This window comes from Pseudorasbora parva, chromosome 5, assembly GCF_024679245.1.
Source record: "Pseudorasbora parva isolate DD20220531a chromosome 5, ASM2467924v1, whole genome shotgun sequence".
NCBI classification, from domain to species: domain Eukaryota; kingdom Metazoa; phylum Chordata; class Actinopteri; order Cypriniformes; family Gobionidae; genus Pseudorasbora; species Pseudorasbora parva.
Genome location: NC_090176.1, coordinates 21,423,853 through 21,444,377, shown reverse-complemented (window position 1 = coordinate 21,444,377; position 20,525 = coordinate 21,423,853). Strand labels below are relative to the sequence as shown.

The 20,525-nt window shown below is 37.9% G+C and overlaps 1 protein-coding gene across 5 annotated transcripts; it reads left to right on the top strand.

Moving 5' to 3' along the window:
- Positions 1-499: 499 nt before the first annotated feature.
- Positions 500-19,176, top strand: LOC137075185 (myc box-dependent-interacting protein 1). Of its 5 annotated transcripts, none has more exons than XM_067443486.1 (20): positions 500-781; positions 2,208-2,288; positions 2,380-2,434; positions 2,536-2,630; positions 3,481-3,576; positions 3,658-3,768; positions 3,870-3,962; positions 4,279-4,364; positions 5,630-5,705; positions 6,572-6,627; positions 6,837-6,881; positions 7,329-7,407; positions 7,559-7,681; positions 12,475-12,552; positions 13,470-13,487; positions 13,931-14,176; positions 14,506-14,550; positions 16,176-16,244; positions 16,344-16,445; positions 16,826-19,176. In XM_067443486.1, the coding sequence occupies exons 1-20, from the start codon at positions 695-697 to the stop codon at positions 16,925-16,927; spliced, it is 1,743 nt and encodes a 580-aa protein (XP_067299587.1). In that variant the 5' UTR covers positions 500-694; the 3' UTR covers positions 16,928-19,176. The 5 variants fall into 5 exon arrangements, with proteins under 5 accessions (XP_067299587.1, XP_067299586.1, XP_067299588.1 ...); XM_067443485.1 differs by having other exon boundaries at positions 14,506-14,559; XM_067443487.1 differs by lacking the exon at positions 6,837-6,881 and having other exon boundaries at positions 14,506-14,559.
- The last annotated feature ends 1,349 nt before the right edge of the window (positions 19,177-20,525 follow it).

Below are 20,525 nucleotides of genomic sequence, written 5' to 3'. Positions count from 1 at the left end.
TAAATGTTTGATCCATGAACCACCGAGGACCACAAATAAACCAGAACCATCTGCTGAAATGTGATGGAGATTTTGTGGAGAAACTCTGGAGTTTATGGAGCTCTGTTCATGCCAATCCGCAAATGAGGCTGACCCATGCACAACCCACAAACATCTATTTCCCCCTTTTTCTTCCTTTTTAATGTATTTAAAGCACATGTAACTGATTTAAATAGACTACTGGAGCAAATAATCGAGTGCAGTTTTTATGATCGTTTATAGCATAGCTTGAAGTAGGCATAGCTTTGAATCTATCTTCAGTCATTCAGGTGGTCAATACAACTTCTTTCAGAAAGAAACTTGTGACTTGGACTTAAGTGTAAATATTTCGGTTATTTATTTCACTGTAAAATCAACAGCAACCGGGAACAATAACCCTAAAATATATTTTATTTACGGCCTCGTTTGTGCAAACGGTGTGACATAAAAAATAGTTTACTGTTCCTTTAAGACTGCGCTATTGTCATTGGTCAATGACCATCTGTATGTATATCGTGTGCGCTCGTGCAGGTTCATTCTATACCCCAGGCGAGTGTTATTATAAGGCCTAGAATTGAATGCAGCTGCATTGAAGGAAATAATACTCTGTTGAATTGGATATTGTAACAAATGCTCATTTGACGCGTTACTTGCTAATAATACAATCCGGATAAAAATGGCTGAATTACCGATGGGGAAAGTGGTCACCGCAGGCAAAATAGCAAGCAATGTACAGAAAAAAATTACCAGGGCTCAGGAAAAGGTAAGACATTTTAATCACCAGATACATATTTAAATGCATCATCATATTTCTCAACGCTGATCTTGGTGTTTCAGCACCATGAAACATTTAAGGCCGTCAGTAATCGTCCTCTAACGTGATGTAGGCTATTAAACGTGCAATGTGTTAGAACCAAGGCTCACCAATGACTAGCAAATAGCCTACTAAAATACATGCATTTGCATGCTATGTATTTGCAAATATTTTAATAAATGTGTGGATTCTACAGTTTTGAAAAGCTTGCTTATGGCATTGCAGTGAAGCTATATGAAACAAATAGAAAACTGTGCCTGTTACACTGGATTTTTGCATTAAATACCATGAATAGATGTGTGTTTTAAGCTTAAATCAACACATTTATTGCCTTTGAACCTTTGCATAGCTGGATTCGTCCAATATGAGCGCAGCGCCGATGTCCGATTCGTAAACGAATCATTCTGTTGAATTTAACATTTTCAATGAATCGGTTCACAAAACAAGTCCAAACGAATCACGGTCATCAGCAGCTCACCGAGAACCGCAACTTTCAAACATGTCAGATCTTTAACGAGAACTATCTAAAATACGTGAATGTTAATATTTCTGGTATGTTTAGGGTAATGCTATCAGCTGAATCGTGGCTACTACAAACTGAACCAATGAATTACAATAAAAACCTTTATTAATACAACTTAATAGGGAAAAACGTAATAAACAACAATATGCCTATAAAATGTTAGGAACATTTACGCTGAGATGACAGGTGCCACGTGATGACGCAATTACGTGTTTTAACCGGTTCTTCGAACGAACTGTTCAAAAGAACCGATTCGCAGAAATGAGTCAGACTTTTCATCACCGTTGTAAATGAGCAGCTGCATCGCGCACTTTCCTTCATCACTTTGATTGCTGCCGTCAATCATTGTGTAAAATACTCCAACAGTTTATTTTAATACTATCCAAACCTAAAAGTATAATAGAAAGTAGAAAATTAAAGTGTTTTTTGACCTTGGATGCATGAAAAATTATTGTAGGGAGACCTCCAAAACAAAATGAGGAGCCTTTTAACAGTATAGTAGGGACAATTTAAGTGTCACTCGCTCAAGGACATCGTCATAACACGTTGATTGCTGCCGTTCACAAAGGAGCAGTAGTCTTCTATGTTGTAGACACATTTACAGGATATACAGAAATATTGGATGCAGTTCTACGCAGATCTACTTGGATGCAGTTCTACTATGCAGTTCTACTCAATGAAAAGCTGTTCTGTCTGTATATTGGGGTTTGGTTTTGTCTTTACACACTGGAAAACTTGTTCTTGTTAATAATTGTAAAATTTATTACAGCAACTAATAAGAATTGAGATGTAGCAAGCCACAATAATATTTTCTGTGAATAAATGATCAGTAATACAATCATCTTCTCTCAGGTTCTCCAAAAGCTTGGCAAGGCGGATGAGACTAAAGATGTGGCATTTGAAGAGGGTGTGATCAATTTTAACAAACAGCTGGTGAGTGTTTTTCTAACTGTGCACTCATTTGTTTGTGATATGCCAGGTATTATGACCGTGTCTCACTTTTGTGTCATGTGCTCTCATATAGGTGGAAGGTAGCAAACTGCAGAAAGACCTTCGGGCCTATTTGACTGCAGTGAAAAGTGAGATTACCAATTAATGCAATTATACACTTAAAACGAACATGAATTGAATATGTCGTTTTCTTACCCTTGATCGATCCCTTTCTCATGGTTTCCCCCAGCCATGCATGACTCTTCTAGACGTCTGTACGAGTGCCTGGATGACATGTATGAGTCTGATTGGTATGGAAGAAAGGATGTGGAATCCATTTGTGAGGTTATTGTTTTATTCCTTTTAAGTCATTTTCAATAAATTGTATTTTTACACTTTTATAGTAGGAGTAAGTAGAGCTCATTAATGTTACTCATTAATACCATTTAAATTAGATTTCATGTCAGGTTTTAGTATCCATTACAGCTTTTCTTCTTTCCATTTTAACTCACCTGTCATTTCACCATGTTTTCAATACAGAAATAAAAGTGTCTTCTTTTGTATTTAGTTTATTCCTGTAATGGTAAAGCTGAATTTTCAGCATCATTACTTCAGTCTTCAGTTATGTGATCTTTCATAAATCAATCTCATATGCATATTAGGTGCTCAATAAACATTTCTTATTATTATCTATGTTAAAAACTGTATTTATTAATTTTTTATTTGTCAGATTGAAACAAATGAATGCGTCCTTGTTGAATAAAACGTTTATTTCTCTTAAAGTTAGTGTTTAGTGCAGTTGCATCCATTCTACATGTCTTCCATATCAATACCCACCATTTTACTTGGTTTCTTCTTTCATTTCATGTTAGGAATGAGGAAACAGGAGGTAATTCAAGGTGTTTTATTATAATTTAGGTTTAGACCCATGTACATCTCCATTGTTTAGTCTCTTTAGTTTTATAAACATGTAAATGCAATATAGTTCTCAGCACAGTAACTGCAAGAAACCGCACAAGTAGTGATACTAGATTTCTAAATAGTTTTATTATGCTAAGGATCCAGCTGCTCTGTAGTTGTCTCTATAGATACAGTACTTGTCTGTGTGAATGTGTTTGGGTGTTCAACAAAATGCATTTAAGATGGTTTTGTACCGTCCTGATCTTTCGTGTCTATTGTTGTATGTGTATAACAGGATTCAGACCTCCTTTGGACAGACTTCCATCAGAAACTTGTGGATCATGCGCTTATATCCATGGACACTTACCTGGGCCAGTTTCCTGACATCAGAGTACTAAGATCCCATGATGATGTTATGGTTTAGTATATCATGCTGTGAATTTCCATTATATATCTGTAATATTCTTTCTAGGCCCGTATTGCGAAGCGCGACAGGAAGCTGGTTGACTTTGACAGTGCACGGCACAACTTTGCTGCGGTTAACAAAGGCAAGAAGGGAAAGGAGGGGATTAAGATCACCAAGGTACAGTCCTTCGTTTTTCAAAAATGTTATAATGCCAATAAATTTGAGAAAAATCCAAGCCATTGATTTGTTTTATTTTTTCTCACTTGTTCTGTATAAAGCCGGCTTCCTTGCTGGAGAGGGCCGCCCCAGGTTGGGCTCAGGGGATCCTGTCCGCCCATAACGTGGCTCAAACCAGCCTCTCCAGGAGTCAGGTGACACACTATAACTACTACATCTACATTCTGAGTTGTGAAAAGAGCTAGCCATTTTGATTCCCTCTCCCTCATTCAAGAGGACATTATCGTCAAAAAAGATTTTTGTTCTCGCCTGTGTAGATAAAGATAAAATGTAATGGAGTTCCATGCACATTCGGACCAGATAAAGGACAGATCAAGTTGGTAGATGAAGCAATTTATCATGTTTGATTAGCTGTATTCAGGTCAATCTATTTCAACAGCTAAAGCCTTGTGGGTGAATAAGATTATTGAACTCTATGTCATGTTTCAATGTAATTGTATGTGTTTATAGGCAGAGGAAGAGCTGGAAAGGGCACAGAAGGTGTTTGAAGAGATTAATATAGATTTGCAGGAAGAACTGCCATCTCTGTGGAACAGGTGTGGATTTATTACTGTTTTACTCTCACAGATCTTCTCTGTGTTTTCTGTCACATACGCTTGACTACTGGCATTTACCATCCACATTTCAGCTTAATCCGTGGTCACACTAGACTTTGAGCACACTGAATTTCTACAGACGCTTCAACCGTCATGATATTTCGTCACACTATGTGGTGTATTTTTTTAATAAAATAATAAATCCGACAAATAATAATAAATCCAAAAAACAATCCACTCCACTATACTGCAAAAAAAGTGCATTCTTTTAATTCAGCCGTCAGATTACGCTGCGTTGTATCGATCTTCGCGTTGTATCGATTGGTTACACATCTTTACTTGATATGTATTTGCAGGAATTTGTTTGGAATGCACCAAAATGCGAACCTTTTTTGCATTAGCTTGAGCATTTTGCAGTCTCCAACATACACATGTGTATGAATGGAAGTCAGTTAGAATGAAAAGTGTTATCGACCCTTAATTCTGGCTAAGAACTGGCCACTTAAAACAGGAAGAACCTAATAGCAGCGCTCAATGACCCAAGAGGCCATCTGACTGACATGTAAAGCAACCAATCATATTTGTTAAGCATCATATTTAGGGGCATGAACATAATAAAGTCAATGTCCCTACAGCAACTGATCAGCATGCATCCAATTGTTTCCCCACTAAGTGCATCAAGCTGAACTCTTGGATGTCTTTTAAAGAGTCTATGTCATAAACGTTTTATATATTTGAAAATCCAACATTTAGTTGATCCATATGCGCTCATTGTCACAGTTGTAAACACTTTTTGTAAAAGACTGCTTGAATTCTCTGTAGAGTCAGATGATGATTCAAAACATTTTGTGTGCCTTATGCATCGAACATTAGCAAACGGACCATGGGTGGGACGTCTGAGACTAGGAAGAACCTACAACATAATACTGATCATTTTCTTTATGTGAAATTTATTGGCAGATAAATGTAAAATTGATGAAACCCCAATAGACATGATGTTCCACAACACAATCAAATATTTCAAGTGGAATATGTGTCTGTTGTTTAATTCATGTAAATGGAGTTTAATTACTAATAGGAGTACCTCAAACTAAATTCTGATTATCTTTCACAGATTCAGTGCTATATGAACCTCTTTGGTACTTTACCTGACAATTTGATTGGCTCTTGCTATTTTGCTGTGTAAATGGTCGATGGTTGTACCATCTTAGACTGAGATCTGTTGTCTTATTATGGAGGCTGAAATTGTGTCTGCTCTCTTACAGTCGTGTTGGCTTTTATGTGAATACATTCCAAAGTGTGGCTGGTCTGGAGGAGAAGTTTCACAGAGAAATGGGAAAAGTAAGAAATCCAGTGCAACACCATTAAATGAAAGATCAAGATCATGATGTTTTGTATTACTTTTCATATTGTATTTTAAAGGTCCCGTTCTTCGCGTGTTTTCGAAGCTTTGATTATGTTTACAGTGTGCAATATAACATGAGTTCATGGTTCGCGTGTAAAAAACGTACCATAAAGGGGAGATGCAAGCGCTGAATGCGCGCTCTTCTCCACGTGGGAGAGCAACAAGACCATGCCCCCTATTTTGCGTGTTCTTGTGGGCCGAGGGTTAGTCAACAAACGGTTCTAGTGACAGTGACGTCATTCCTGCAGGAAGTGCAGGGGTGTAGTCCAAATCGGCCGTTCGCTCTAGGAACTTCTGTTAAATAAAATATCTCGCTTGGGATTGAACTTTAAGCTTTATAATTTTACAGGTATTATTTATGCTCTAACAGCAACATTACACACTAACTAAAGTTTGAAAGATGGAATCGCGAAGAACGGGTCCTTTAATATATTTAATATATAAAATGTAGTATATTCCTGTGATGATAAAGCTGAACTTTCTGTGGCCATTACTCCAATCTTCAGTGTCACATGATCCTTCAGAAATCATTCTTATATGCAGATTTGCTGCTTAAGAATCATTTCTTATTATTATCAATGTTGAAAACTGCTTAGTATTTTTTGTAGAAACCATGACATGTTTTCTTTAGGATTCTTTGATGAACAGAAAGTTCAAAAGAAGAGCATTTATTTGAAATATAAATCTTCTGTAACATTTTCTGAATAAAAGTATTATATATATACAGTGATAGTAAAATATTAAGTAAAAAATGTACATTCCAAAAGATGTTTAATTTCTTTTTTCATATTTTTTCTTACAGATTAATCAGAATCTGAATGATACACTGGTTAAATTAGAAAATCAAGATTTGTCCAGGTCAGTCAAATGTATGTATGTAAAGTTTAATTGAGAAGCACTGAACTGTTACAGTACATTTTTTACCTTGATGGGTCATTTTTATCCATTTTTGCATCAAAACTGTGTCTAAATTGTGCACATGGCTATGATTAGTATTGGTATAATTACACTCTATACAGTGTATACACAATTAAATAAATGAACAAACCCCAACACCACTCTCACAGAAAAACAGGTAGCCAAGGGGTGAGGACATCAACAGCCCAGAAGAGGTAACAGCGGTAGCCCTACAGTGCTGTGTGTTTGAGAGTTTGTATGTGTGTGTCTATATGCGTGTCTCTGCATTCCGTCTTACTGAAGCTTTTTGCCTCAAGTTTAGCCATTTCCAGCCAGTTTTGCATTCTGCAACTATGTGTTTAGATGATGGATGCCGGAGCGTTTGAGTTCACTGCATGAGCAGAATGATTTTGCACAGAAAGCAACTGCGTATCAGCCTGCATGAATAACTGTTACAATTGATACAATATTTTCCAGTGTAGTTACAGTATGTCACTTCTGACGGGGAAGTATCCCAGATAGACTTTTGTTCACACTGGTCATCTAAGACTAGCGCTTGTAGTGTAAAGCACTGGTTCTTGGATTGAGCCTAATGAAAGCATGACACAGAGGGGCTCATCATAGCCACAATACTGTATTTAGATCATTATCTGTACTTTTAGCTCCAGTGACAGAACACAAGATGCCAATCACACTTTGAGCCCAGGAGGACCGCCAGCCATTCCCAAATCTCCGTCTAAGGTAATTTATGCACTTAGAAATCACTGTGGCTTTATATTTGCAGTGTATGATAATTCTCCTGACACCTGTAAACAATGTTGTAGTTATTTCTAATCTGTCTTTTCGCTAACATCAGTGACACTGGCCAAACATATTTCTTATGTGTTTCCAGCTAAAGCCAGCTGTCCCTCCGCCTCCTAAAGTCACTCCATCAAAGGATATGAAGCAGGAGAGCATTATCAATCTATTTGGTGAGGCTGCCACGCCAAACATCAGTGTCACTTCGCCAACACAGGTCAGCGGTAATTTATTCTTTTAATCCTCGCCTCCAGGCTTATAGTGCTACCTATTATGAAATCTGAAACTGAAAATCAATCATTTTTTATAGTTTAAAGAAAATGAGCAGGCTACTTATCAGGTGCTCTTTTAAAAGTTTCCAGCTTGTAGTTTGGTTGATTTTGGCTTCTGAGGTAAATTGGAAATACTTATCCACCATGGTTGATAAAACTCTACGTTTCGCCGTCAAATCTATTTTTGCCACGCTGCCCACGCTGAATTAAAGCCACAGTGCATATTTCTTGATCAAATTGACCTGATTAACAAAAACAACAATAAAATCTTTTAGTGCAGTGTTCCATGTGTTTCACTATCACCACATGACATCCTGCGGTGTGAAAAAAATAAATGAAATGCATGATCACTGCCAATTTTTTTTTCTAAAACTTCAAGGGGTCGTTTAAATTATATTAACGCATATCTTAACTTTAAGGTTACTTTTAGTATGTGAACTCCCTTTATTAGGGATGCACCGAATCCAGATTTTTGAGGTTCGGCCGAATACCGAATCCACTGGTTAAGATTCTGCCGAATCCGAAACCGAATACCGAATCCAACTCCCATCCTCAGTCCATTATCACAGTAAACACATTAATGACATAAACAACGTCCACAGCAGTGTATTTTTAATTTAATTTTAATTTAAAAAAAAGGCAACATTATGCCAGGATGACTGTGCCGTATTGCTGTCTGTAGATTCCTTCTTGCACAAAAAAAATGGATCACCGCTTCTTTTACGTCCTTACGTAATGACGTCATTTCTATCATACCGGCGGATGAAAATACATTCAAACACATTCATGTAAAGTATTTGTAATTAAAAATAATATGTATAGTAATAATTATTATTGTAATCATCGTCATCTTGGATACGTTTTTTAATTAATGTTTTGCAAAAGCACCCAATGCAGCCACTGTCGTGCAAACACTGATGTTTTACACGGATTAAATAAAGTTACATTGACATAACATAAACTTACACAAATCCTTGGTTCACCCGTGCTCATATATTATCAGCATTCGTTTTCCGAGAGAAAGAGCAGCCGTCCCATTCCGAGAGAAACAGTTCTGTTCAAGGCGACGCTATCCCGCATGCAGTATCTCAGCTCACCGGTTCTCACAGCAAAACATGTCTCAGTTCAGTGAACTGTTGGAGTTACAACATATACTTAAATATATTAGTTTATTTCTAGTCAGAGGGACTGCCACTCATGTCAGAAAGTGAATAACTATAGTAACTTGTGAGATCAGCGCTGATTTGAGATGCGAACCGTTTAGAACGATTCAGTCTGATTTGGTGAACTGGTTCGACCGGATCACTAAAAAGATCTGTTTTAAAAGAACGATTCGTTGGCGAACCGGACATCTAGCGTCTATTGTTTAGGGTTTCATGCCACCACGAGACAAATCGTTATTGCTAATTGAACATATAGCTTGACTTGAATTGCCTTCTTGTGACTGAAAGTACTGCCAAACAACACATTTTCTGTTAACAAGTTCCATTTTCACTCTCTCACAGCCTACTGCATTCGAACGGTCCACCAAGTAAACACGTTGCCATAATCAACCGCGGCATCATGTTCGACCAGTATCGCGTAGTGCAAGCAGGTTCGGTTCGGTGGAAAAAAATTCTAAGGTGCGGCAGAAACCGAACCCAGTCAAAAAGCCCAATATTCGGCCGAATCCGAACCCGAATCCTGGATTCGGTGCATCCCTAACCTATATACTAGCCTAGAAATCTAGACGCACCTGTTAGGGGTTACAGTTTTGACCCATAGACCAGATATGCGAAATGAAGACCAGGAGTCAGGATGTTCAATCATCGGAGAGAATTTTACTGAAGAATAGTTTGCAGTTTCATCAGTAGAGTCAGCTTCAGAGTCTCTCAGGGCGGTGTCAGGCCAGACTCTACACTACACAACATTACCACACCCGTTATAACAATTTCAAGGGCATGATTTACATCATTACAAACACGTGGAATATTACTGATTGGCATTAAGTCTAAACAATGTGTCACGCGAGAATAGATAGGAGATGTTGTTGTTGTTAATCAGGATGTATACATCAGACAATCCCAAGATTGGGGTAGTGTTGACTTCAGGGGAGTCCTAGAAAGACGCCAAGAGGTCTAGGGTGTGAGAAAAGCGGTCCAATCCAGTCCATAGACCTGCACAGAACATGTAACACACACACACAAGACTCTAGGGCACATCTCTCCTCCAATGTTAGTGCAGCAGTGAGCTTATCAACAGAACAAGATATCAACACCACATGACAAACACATCTCCAGAAAGAAAAGTATGACTAATGTCATCTACCTCATTCTATAAAGAAATATAAAGAAATATAAAGACAAAAATGTACTTCTATCAATGGGGAAAATCACACTATATAGATGGGAAGAAATCACAATTGGGAGACTCAAATCCTCCCAACACTTTCCTGTCCTGGGGTTACTAACAACAGGCAGGATTCACCTCTTGGAAGTTCTAACTTTCTCTCCAAGGCCCTGTTGGTCAGGACCCAGAGATAGAAGTCAGGCTATCTATGTCAGGGCACATAGATAGGGGTCAGACTGTCTTTGTCAGACTGTCTCTGGAAAGCAACTTAGAAACCATACAGCAGACATAGAGTCAAAATCATATTAAATAATAGTTAAATGTATTAATGATCACATAAAATGTATTGTCAATAATTCATTATTTTGAAAGGATAATAACTGATTATTGAATTCATGAGGTTATTAAAAATCATTCAAAAGGATAAGATGCATATGATGAAGATGCATATGATGAAGAGGCAAGGGTGTCGGCCCACTCCCCCCTTCACACCCTAGCGGCAGCAAATCTAATCTGGCGCGAGTATCGTCTAGCAACTCTCAAAACACTTCTGAGCTGTAAAAACCAAACTCGGGTCAGGCCAATCACATCGTGTATAGAGTTGGTGGGCGGGGCTTAACTTAGTGATGGCAGAGTTGCACTTGCGTGCTACTAGTAAACACCAAAGACTGTAAAAGAAACTAGCAAACGCCGGTCTTTCGAATCAGCTTTGACCGCGACTCTAGAAGACTTGGAGTTAAGCTTTTCTCTGAGAAAAAGAACAAAGAACGGCACTGTTATTCTTTATACAAGTTATACAAGTTATTCTTAAAAAGGGAAGATGTGTTCTGCCGACCGGATACTGTGAAAGTTAAATCTATCAAGCTCCACTTCTCCTTCGTTGCTCTGGTTGGTTGTAGCGCTATCCAATTGGGTGCAGAAATGGTGAGTTTCCAGACCAAACATCTTGATGTGGGTCTGGCTTGTCAGGCTACCTATATAGAAATGGACTGCATTTGGTAAATGGACTGCATTTATATAGCGCTTTTATCCAAAGCGCTTTACATTTTTGCCTCACATTCACCCATTCATACACCGACGGCGATGTCAGCCATGCAAGGCGCCATCCAGCTCGTCGGGAGCATGCTGGGGTTAGGTGTCTTGCTCAAGGACACTTCGACACTTGGTCAGGTGGAACCGGGGATCGAACCACCAACCTTTCGGTTTGTAGACAATCTACATGAACCACTGAGCCACTGCCGCCCCAGAGCATGTTATATGCATGTGTGTTTGGGACAGAGGGGAAAATGGTCACATTTGCAGCAGATAAATGATGCCCATTATAAATCAAATGAGAATGACAGGCGTCGGTAGCCTGAGAAGCCTGACCCACATCAAGATGTTTGGTCTGGAAACTCACCATTGACAGGGCGTAATCCGAGGGGCGGGATAAACGGTTGTCTTTCAAACTCCCTCTGCACACAATTGGATAGCGCTACAACCAACTAGAGCAATGTGAAGTGGAGCTAGTTGACAGATTAAACTGATTAGACCCCCTCTCGCCAGCTTCTGTGTTTACTAGTAGCACACAAGTGCAACTCTGTTGTCGTTATGTTAAGCCCCGGCCACATACTCTATACACGATTTGATTGAATTGAGTTTGGTTTTTACAGCTCAGAAGTGTATTGAGAGTTGCTAGACGACACTCGCGGAAGATTCGATTTGCTACCGCTAGGGTGTGTCTAGATTTCTAGGCTAAGGCGTCGGAGGAGAACACCTGAAACTGGAACAGAATGGATAATATTCGTCTGTATTTGCAATACACAAGCCAAGGTTAAGCTGCGCGAGACAAACGCTGCCAGTGTGAACGAACAATGGGCGGGTACGGCTCCTGCTCTCCATATGCACTGCTTCTGCCCTGACAATGCACAGCTTGCGCGTGCAGTGTGAACCCGGCGTAAGATGTCTTGGCACACATGAACAGAAATCATGCGGAAAAAATACAATTATAAATAAGTAAATAAAGTTCTTTTTTTCATTTCTTTGTATATTTATGCATTTATTTTAATTTATTTTTTACTTTTCTTTTTATATTTATTTATTTATTTATTTAATATTTTGTCAGCTTTGGGATTCCATAGTTGGATGAACAAAAATGCACAAGATATATTACCTTCAATGCCCTGTTGATGATATTGCTTGTTTTTTGGCTGAAATAAGTTTAAAAGTTTGGTGCCATGCAAAATGTAACAAGTAATTGAATTATTCATCACAAATATATTGAAGTAAAGAGTACATATACTTATTAAAAAATGTCAAGTAGAGAGTAAAAGTTGCCAAAACTTTGATACTACAAAGCATCCAAAAATATACGTTACACAGTATCTACGGTAACTAAATATGTTTACTCAAATTCTTTACACCACTGCAGTATGATGCTCCAGCCACTGCTAATCTGCTGGATATGGATCTGGACTCACTTCAGGCCGCCACCACCCCAGCTGCACAGGTCTGTCAGAATTAAAAGAACTTGAGCAAGTAGTTTTAGCTTATAGCAGTTTTGTAGTACTCGAGTCCAGAAAAGACCAGACTCAGACTCAAAGATCATATTTTCTGACTAGAACGAGTCCAAACCAAGTCAAAAGCTCCTAAAAACATGGTCTTGTACAGACTTGAGTACTGTAACACCAGCTTATAGTATATCGTTTATTTGATGTATTATAATGTATTTGTATGTATGTACATTAGGGATGTAACGATACCCTCATGTCACAAATACATGTCATGATACTGAACTCATAATACTATATTTTTGCGATACTATGTTCGCTAAGACATATGGTAAAAGGTTAACAAAAAATTTAGTGTTGATTAAAATGCTAAATTTGCAATTACATTGGAGGTGGAAATCAGTAGGCTTGGATTCGGTGCTCGTAACCCAATGAATAAACCAGAATAAAAATATGCATGAGTCTGAAGCTGATTTTTTTTTTTGGTTTACAATTATTTTAAACGAACACTTGCACTCTTTATCACTGACTAGATAGATTTAAAATAATGCAGGCCACTTTTTACTGATAACATAAGACATGGCCATATCAGGACCCAACAATATTCCCCCATTGCTTTATTATACATTATATTCAACATTATATATAGTAGTTTAATGTAGTACTGAGACTCTGTAAACTTGAATTTTCATTTTGGGTGAACTATACACATTACAGATATTGTCACTACCCACAAAATACATATTGTTGCTTTTTTGTTGAGCGATTATATTGTGACACCCCTAATGTATGTCTGCAATAGAACTTCACTGTAAATGCTTCTTCAGTCAAATTGATAAATCTGTGTTGTCCAGTCATTCATTTTGCTTTATCTGTGTGTGTGTGTGTGTTTGTGTGTGTGTGTACATTTTGACAGAATTGGGATCCATGGGAGGTGAGTGTGCTTTTGATTGTTTACTCAAAAGCTGTAGTGTATACCCGCATAACCTTTCCTTCTAATTCAGACAGACTCTTGAGCAACTTTAAATTATTTCACTAATTCTGAAACCCATGTTATTCAGTATATTTAATGGCAAAGGGAAATTAATCTGCCCTTGCAGAACAGTTATTCCATGAAATTTCCTTTCACTGCAAAGCTGTCCTGCATAAAAGTTTTAAATGTCTGTCTGTCCTGCTTTAGCACCAGTATCTGTCCACAATATTAATGTTGCACGTCCCACATCATAGTGTGTTCGGCTGAAGAAATGCTCATCTGTCTTTTACACTCTCTCTGGCTCCTCATTCTTTTTCCGCTCTGGTCATGCTTTTCCCGGCTCCCACTTGCCCCTTCCCACCATTCCCCTCACTGCCCAACTTACCCACCCCTGCCACATGTAGCAAACAGAAAAGGAAGCTGAGGTGCCTCAGACATGGGACGATGATGGTCCCCAGACTGTGCACTCTGGCTGGGGCGATGATGGTACCCAGGCTACCTGGGATGATGATGATGATGATGGTAGCCAACCTGTGCATGCTCCGGCCGCATTCCCCACCTGGGATGAGGATGAGGGCTCTCAGCCTGTGCAGGGGAATGACATTGATTCCACCCAGCAGGCCGAGGGGTGGGACGATGATGGGGCTCAGGTACAAATCTCATAGAGCTAGCTGACAGGAGCTGAGCTGCGCTGTACTGAGGTCCTGCTGCTGTAGGCATCACTGGATGGGAGCAAGAAGATGCTTAGCATGGCAATTGGGAGAATGCTGGTAGCAGCGCTAGTAACTTTAGTAGTAGTAGTAGTAGTAGTAGTAAAAGTAACTACAACCAGGCTTGATATGTTATGAGAATAGCTTTGTAATTTGCATCTTTTTGTTCTCTTTTTCAATTCTTGGCTCTCTCTTGGTATTTCTACCTTTTATTCCTCAATCTATATTGGCCCTCTTCTTCTTTATCTCCTGATCTTTCCTTTTTGCAGGCCACAGAACAAGCAGTTGTTACAGAAGAGGCAGTAGCTGAAACTGTAAGTGATGTAAGTGAATAAAATAAAGATCATATAACCAAACACAAAGCAACAGACTAAAGGACTAACAGGATTTGCGGCAACATACACTACTGTTCAAAGGTTCAGTAAGTAATTTGGTTACACTTTATTTGCAGGTGTCATTGTTACACTGTAATTATATATTTAAGTACTGATTAATAATAATTCATGTACTTCATGTACTTACTATAGGGTTAGGTTGAGGTTGCATGCAATTATGCATCATTTACTGTTATTACTACATTAAGTACATGTAACATGTAACAAGGACACTCAAAATGAAGTGTTAATGTTTATAAAAACATTAATGTTTATAAAAAAACAAAAAAATATATATTTTTTTAAAGCAGTGATGCATTAAATTAATAAAAAGTGTTTTTATTTAAAGACATTTAAATGTTACAAAATATTTCAGATTTTTTTATTTTAATTGCTGTTCTTTTGAATGTTCTAGTTATAAAATTATATTTTTGTTTCCACCAAAATAGTAAGCAGCACGATCGTTTTAAATATTGAAAATAAAAATTTCTTGAGCACCAATTAAGCATATTAGAATTATTTCTGAAGAAGCAAGATAAGATAATTAAGCTTTGCCATTACAGGAATAAATTACATTTTAAAGTGTATTTAAATGTAGAGCAGTTCTTTCAAATTGTAATAATTAAAAAAAATAATAATAATAATTGTCAGAGACAGAAAAAAGTGTTCAAACACTTTGGGTGACCTTCTCCCATGATTTACTATATATATATATATGTCCTTCTACTATCCTATCTAAACAACAACAAAAAACTTTCTGACCCCAAACTTTTGAACAGTAGTGCATGCTGATAATCAGTTGAGGGCTCTCTCTGGTGGACCGAATGAGTAGCTGCAGGCTTCACCATCAGACCTAAAGACATGAAATAGTACAGGGACTCTTCCGAATGTCAGGATAAGTGCTAAGTGGAGCACCTTTTTTGTTTTGATACTAATAATTCATGTACAGCAATAAAAAGTTTGGTAACACTTTAGTTTATGGTCCAATTCTCACTATTAACTAGTTTTTCATTTGTATGCATATTACTAGGATATTTACCGTTTATTAGTACTTATAAAGCACATATTAATGTCTTATTCTGCATGACCATATTCTACATCCTTAAAGGGTTAGTTCACTCAAAAAGGAAAGTTCTGTCATTATAAATTTTTCACCCTCATCTCGTTCCAAAGCCTTAAGACCTTCGTTCTTCTTCTGAACACAAATGAAGATATTTCTGATGAAATCCGAGAGCTCTATGCCTTCAGCCTTAGACAGCTGTTTAATTCACACTTTCAAGGCCCAGAAAGGTAGTAAAGAAATAGTTAAAATAGTCCATGTGACTCCAGTGGATAAACCTTAATTTTATGAAGCGATGAGAATACTTTTTGTGAGCAAAAAAACAACTTTATTCAACCATTTCTTTCCGTCTGTGCCACTCTCCTACGCAGTTTACATTGCTGGGATTTTCATTCCTACTCGATTCCAACCCAAACCTAAATTTAACAACTAATTAGTTAATAGTAAGAATTAGACCCTAATCTAAAGTGTGACCAAAAGGATAACTATATGTCTTTGCCTCCAGACGGCGGTCACAGCAGCGGCCACAGAGAGCACAGAGAGTGTAGAGATGCCAGAAGCCTTCCTGTTCAAAGTGAGTACAAAATTATGTTTTCATTTAACTAACAAAGATCTGTCAATCTGAATTTAATAATAAGGAAAAGAAGTGAGACATATATTTGTGTGAATATAGGTGAAGGCAATGCACGACTACAATGCCAATGACTCCGATGAGTTGGAGTTGAAGGCAGGAGATGTGGTGCTGGTTGTGAACTTTGAAGGTCCAGATGAGCAGGTTTGTATAGTTTTATATTTTGATATATTGCTCTTACCCAAGAGATGTCAGTGGTGTTAGTTAAAGGAGTAGTTCACCCAAAAAATGACAATTCTGACTGATTTACTCACCCTCAAGTTGTTCCAAACCTATATAAATGAACAAATGTTTGTAACCAAACAATTGTGAGGTATTATTGACTTCCATCGTGTTTTTTTATTTTCCATACTGTGGAAGTCAACTGTTTGGTTTCCAACATTCTTTAAAATTTATTTTTTTATGTTCAGCATAAAGAAAAAAAACTCGTACAGGTTTGAATGCGAGTAAATGATGACAGAATTTTCATATCAGGGTTAACTATCCCTTTTAGATCACACCTAACTGACTTTGTTGGCCTACAGGATGAAGGGTGGTTGATGGGAGTCAGAGAGTCTGACTGGATTCAGCATAAAGATCTTGGGAAAAAGGGAGTCTTTCCTGAAAACTTCACCCAGAGGATCTGAGCGCCTGTGATCAGCTCGATCTGTGACACTGTTGACCCTTCTATATTACTCCTTTTTGCTTCCTTTGAAAATGCAGACAAGAAAAACTACTACACCAAACAAATGCACAGCCACAGGCAAGCTGCAGGTTATGCTTGTGGGAATTGTTTACAGGTTAGTCTTCAAGTTGTTTTGGGCACTCATATTTGTCATGCTATAAAAAGGTAGGATCAACCTTTGACAAAATAAGGGGTAGTAGTTTTGCCTTTTCTAATAGAGGGAGTAACATACCCAAAGTAAGTCCTTGCTGTAAATGTTTTTAGTCTAGCCACTCTTAACTATTGTCCCATTTTGAGTGAAACCATTTTAAGTCATATCTCATACCTGAAAGATGAGCTCATAAACCGTCCAGAAAAGAGATAGAGCAGATATTGAGCACTATTTGAGCTGCATGAAATATTATGTCACAGGTGGAAATAAACAGTATTTTTTAAAATGGTGAATACCCAGCTAACAATGATGTGTGCAAATAATGCTTTGTTCTCAGTATGTTTTAAAAATGTTATTTTTGAATGTTTAAAATGTTTTAAAAAGTTTGTTCTTGGTTATGCCAACGTTAATGGAACATTCTGGGAACATTTCAGAAACATTTAAAAGTAACAAGTATAACATTGAAATAAACATTTAAGAAAAAAGAAAAAAAACATCCCATGAATGAACATTTTGTGCTAATGTTTTGAGAACATTAAATACCAGATAACTTTGAGAAAAAAAATGGAAGAACGTTTGTTCACAACTTTGAGAGAACTTTCCAGAACGTTAACCAGAATGTTCCATGTTAACTGGGTAATTGTTTCCATTCCTTCATGAGAATGGAGTTTGACTGCTCTGTCAAAGATCTACCAGCACCATTTCTGCATGTTTAAATCAGGAACAAAATAAATCAGACTAATGTAGTTAAATAAGTATTTTGTCCAAAAACCATATGCACTCGTTCCATATGCAGTTAATGTCGACACTAATGAGGCTGATGCATTTAACCCCGGACTCTTGCTCAGGTTATATGTTAACGAACCTGTGTGCTGTTTCTGACCCTTAGCTTTACTGTATACGCGATATTACCGTCCACAGATGTTTTTGATAAAGCCATTTCCGATATTAATATTTGATTAATACTTCACTGTGCAAACAGAGTCATACACATAATTTGTCTCGGTCATTACATTCAGTGAAGGAGAATTTCTTAACATGTAATGCAATAAGCTCTGCACAGATTTTTAATTCTTTATTAACTGTATTCATAGACGTGTCGGAGATATTGGCAAAGTGTGGATATTAACGCTCACTTGTGTGAGTTTTAATACAGTGCAACATTCAAAAATGACTCAGAATATGCATAATATGACTTCAGTCCTCTTACACTGTATTTATAGTTTTATTTTTGTACATTGTGAGACAAATGCGAGTTCAAATTATTCTATGTGCCATGAACACTGGCTTATTACTGGGGTCTTATAAACTCTGGTCTTTTCATGTCTGATCAGAATTTAACATCCATCCCATACAGCAACAAAAGCAGAACAGGTTTAGTGTATCTGAGGGTATGAACTTATCAAGTTGGTATGGCAGAGATATTGATTCTCCAGTCATCTGTTGTGTTGAATGAGAACTTGTTAGCTTTTTGTTTGGTTTGTTTGCTACTCCTGATCTCTCTCTAATTGGTCGTGTCATGTGACCCAAGCTTTCGGGGGAGTTCTTGCCACGCTTCACCAGTTTTGAAGCAAGTGTGTGTTTGCTTTTTGTACCCTGTACTAAGAAATCAATGTGATCTGTATAGAGACTGATTACTGAGTTATTTAAGCTGCCAATGCATCTTTAATGACCTCTCGCTCAAGCTCTTATTTAAATTGGGAGTCCACAGAACGAGTGGACAAACACTTCCTCTTCCCGTATTTGAGCGCAGTTAGGATATTTGCTAGCGCTGTTGCATTTGTAGCCGTGAACATTGTGTAGTTTTGTTGAGTTTCGTCACTAAAGATACAAATTTCTCACACCATATCTATATCTGTAATTAGTGTGAATGTGAAAGAGGCATGCTTAAATCCATGAGCAGTGTGTCTGTGTGTAGTGACTTGATGTTTTTCTTGCTGAGGTGGCCTGGGAAACCAGGGTCACTTTACGCCACTATAAGCCATGAGTGTATCATTCTGCAGTCCTGTATCCTGCTGACTCACCAATGCTAATAAACATGGATTTAATCCTGTAACTTTTCCGCTGTTGTGTCCACAAGCTGTTAACATTCACTATGCTGCGTTGTGGAAAAAAAACTCATTTTTTACTTTACACGTGCTTTAGTACGTCAACACATCAAAATAAGTCCACTTCTGTAAAGTTTAAAGTGAAACTTTGGCAACACTTTATTTAATTGTCCTTGCTACAAATGTTACATGTACATACCATAGTAAATGATGCATAATTACATGCAACTTACCCTAAATCAAACCCCAACCCTATAGTAAGTAAGTACATGTTATTAATTAATATTACTCAGTACTTAAAGGGATAGTTCACTTTGAAATTAAATTTTGATATGTTTTAGCTTACCTCATGGGCATCCGAGATGTAGGAGTATTTGTTTCCCCAGTAGTTTCAATTTGGATCATTTTAGGTCAAACCGTTCTTGTCAGTGCCTCACATAATGCAGGTCTATGGTCACCACCTCAAAGAGCATACGCAGAGAAGTCCAAATTAAACAATCCCCCATCGTAAGTACACACTGATGGCCTAAGACACGAAGCGAGCGGTTTGTGTGAGAAAACGAACAGTATTTATATCGTTTTTACCTCTTGTACACCACTACGTCCGACTGATCCGAGGGCGCGCGTGCGTGTTTCCTGTTGTGACATTCGCGCGTTCTGGCTTTAGCCTGCGCAAGCGCGGAAAGCGCCGGAAGTGGATCTCTCGCGCGTGTACGTCTCATTGTTTACACAGAAATTTGGGAAGTGTTACCTTTCACTGTGAAGATCTAAACATGTTTAGACGTACAGGATATCGCAATGGAAGAAGATTTCGATATATTAACAGACAAGGTTGAATTCTTTTCACAACCATATTTATTTGAACCAGAATACACTGATCAAGAATGTGAAACCACTTCCGGCGCTTTCCGCGCTTGCGCAGACTAAAGCCAAAACACACGAATGTCACAACAGGAAACACCCTCGTGCGCCCTCGGATCAGTCGGACGTAGTGGTGTACAAGAGGTAAAAACGATATAAATACTGTTCGTTTTCACACACAAACCGCTCGTTTCATGTCTTAGGCCATCAGTGTGTACTTACGATGGGGGATTGTTTCATTTGGACTTCTCTTGAGGTGGTGACCATAGACCTGCATTATGTAAGGCACAGACAAGAACGGTTTGACCTAAAATGATCAAAATTGAAACTACTGGGGAAACAAATACTCCTACATCTCGGATGCCCATGAGGTAAGCTAAAACATATCAAAATTTAATTTCAAAGTGAACTATCCCTTTAAATACATAATTACACTGTAACAATGACACCTTAAAGGGTTACACTTTATTTAAAGGTGTAATTGTTACAGTGTAACTATA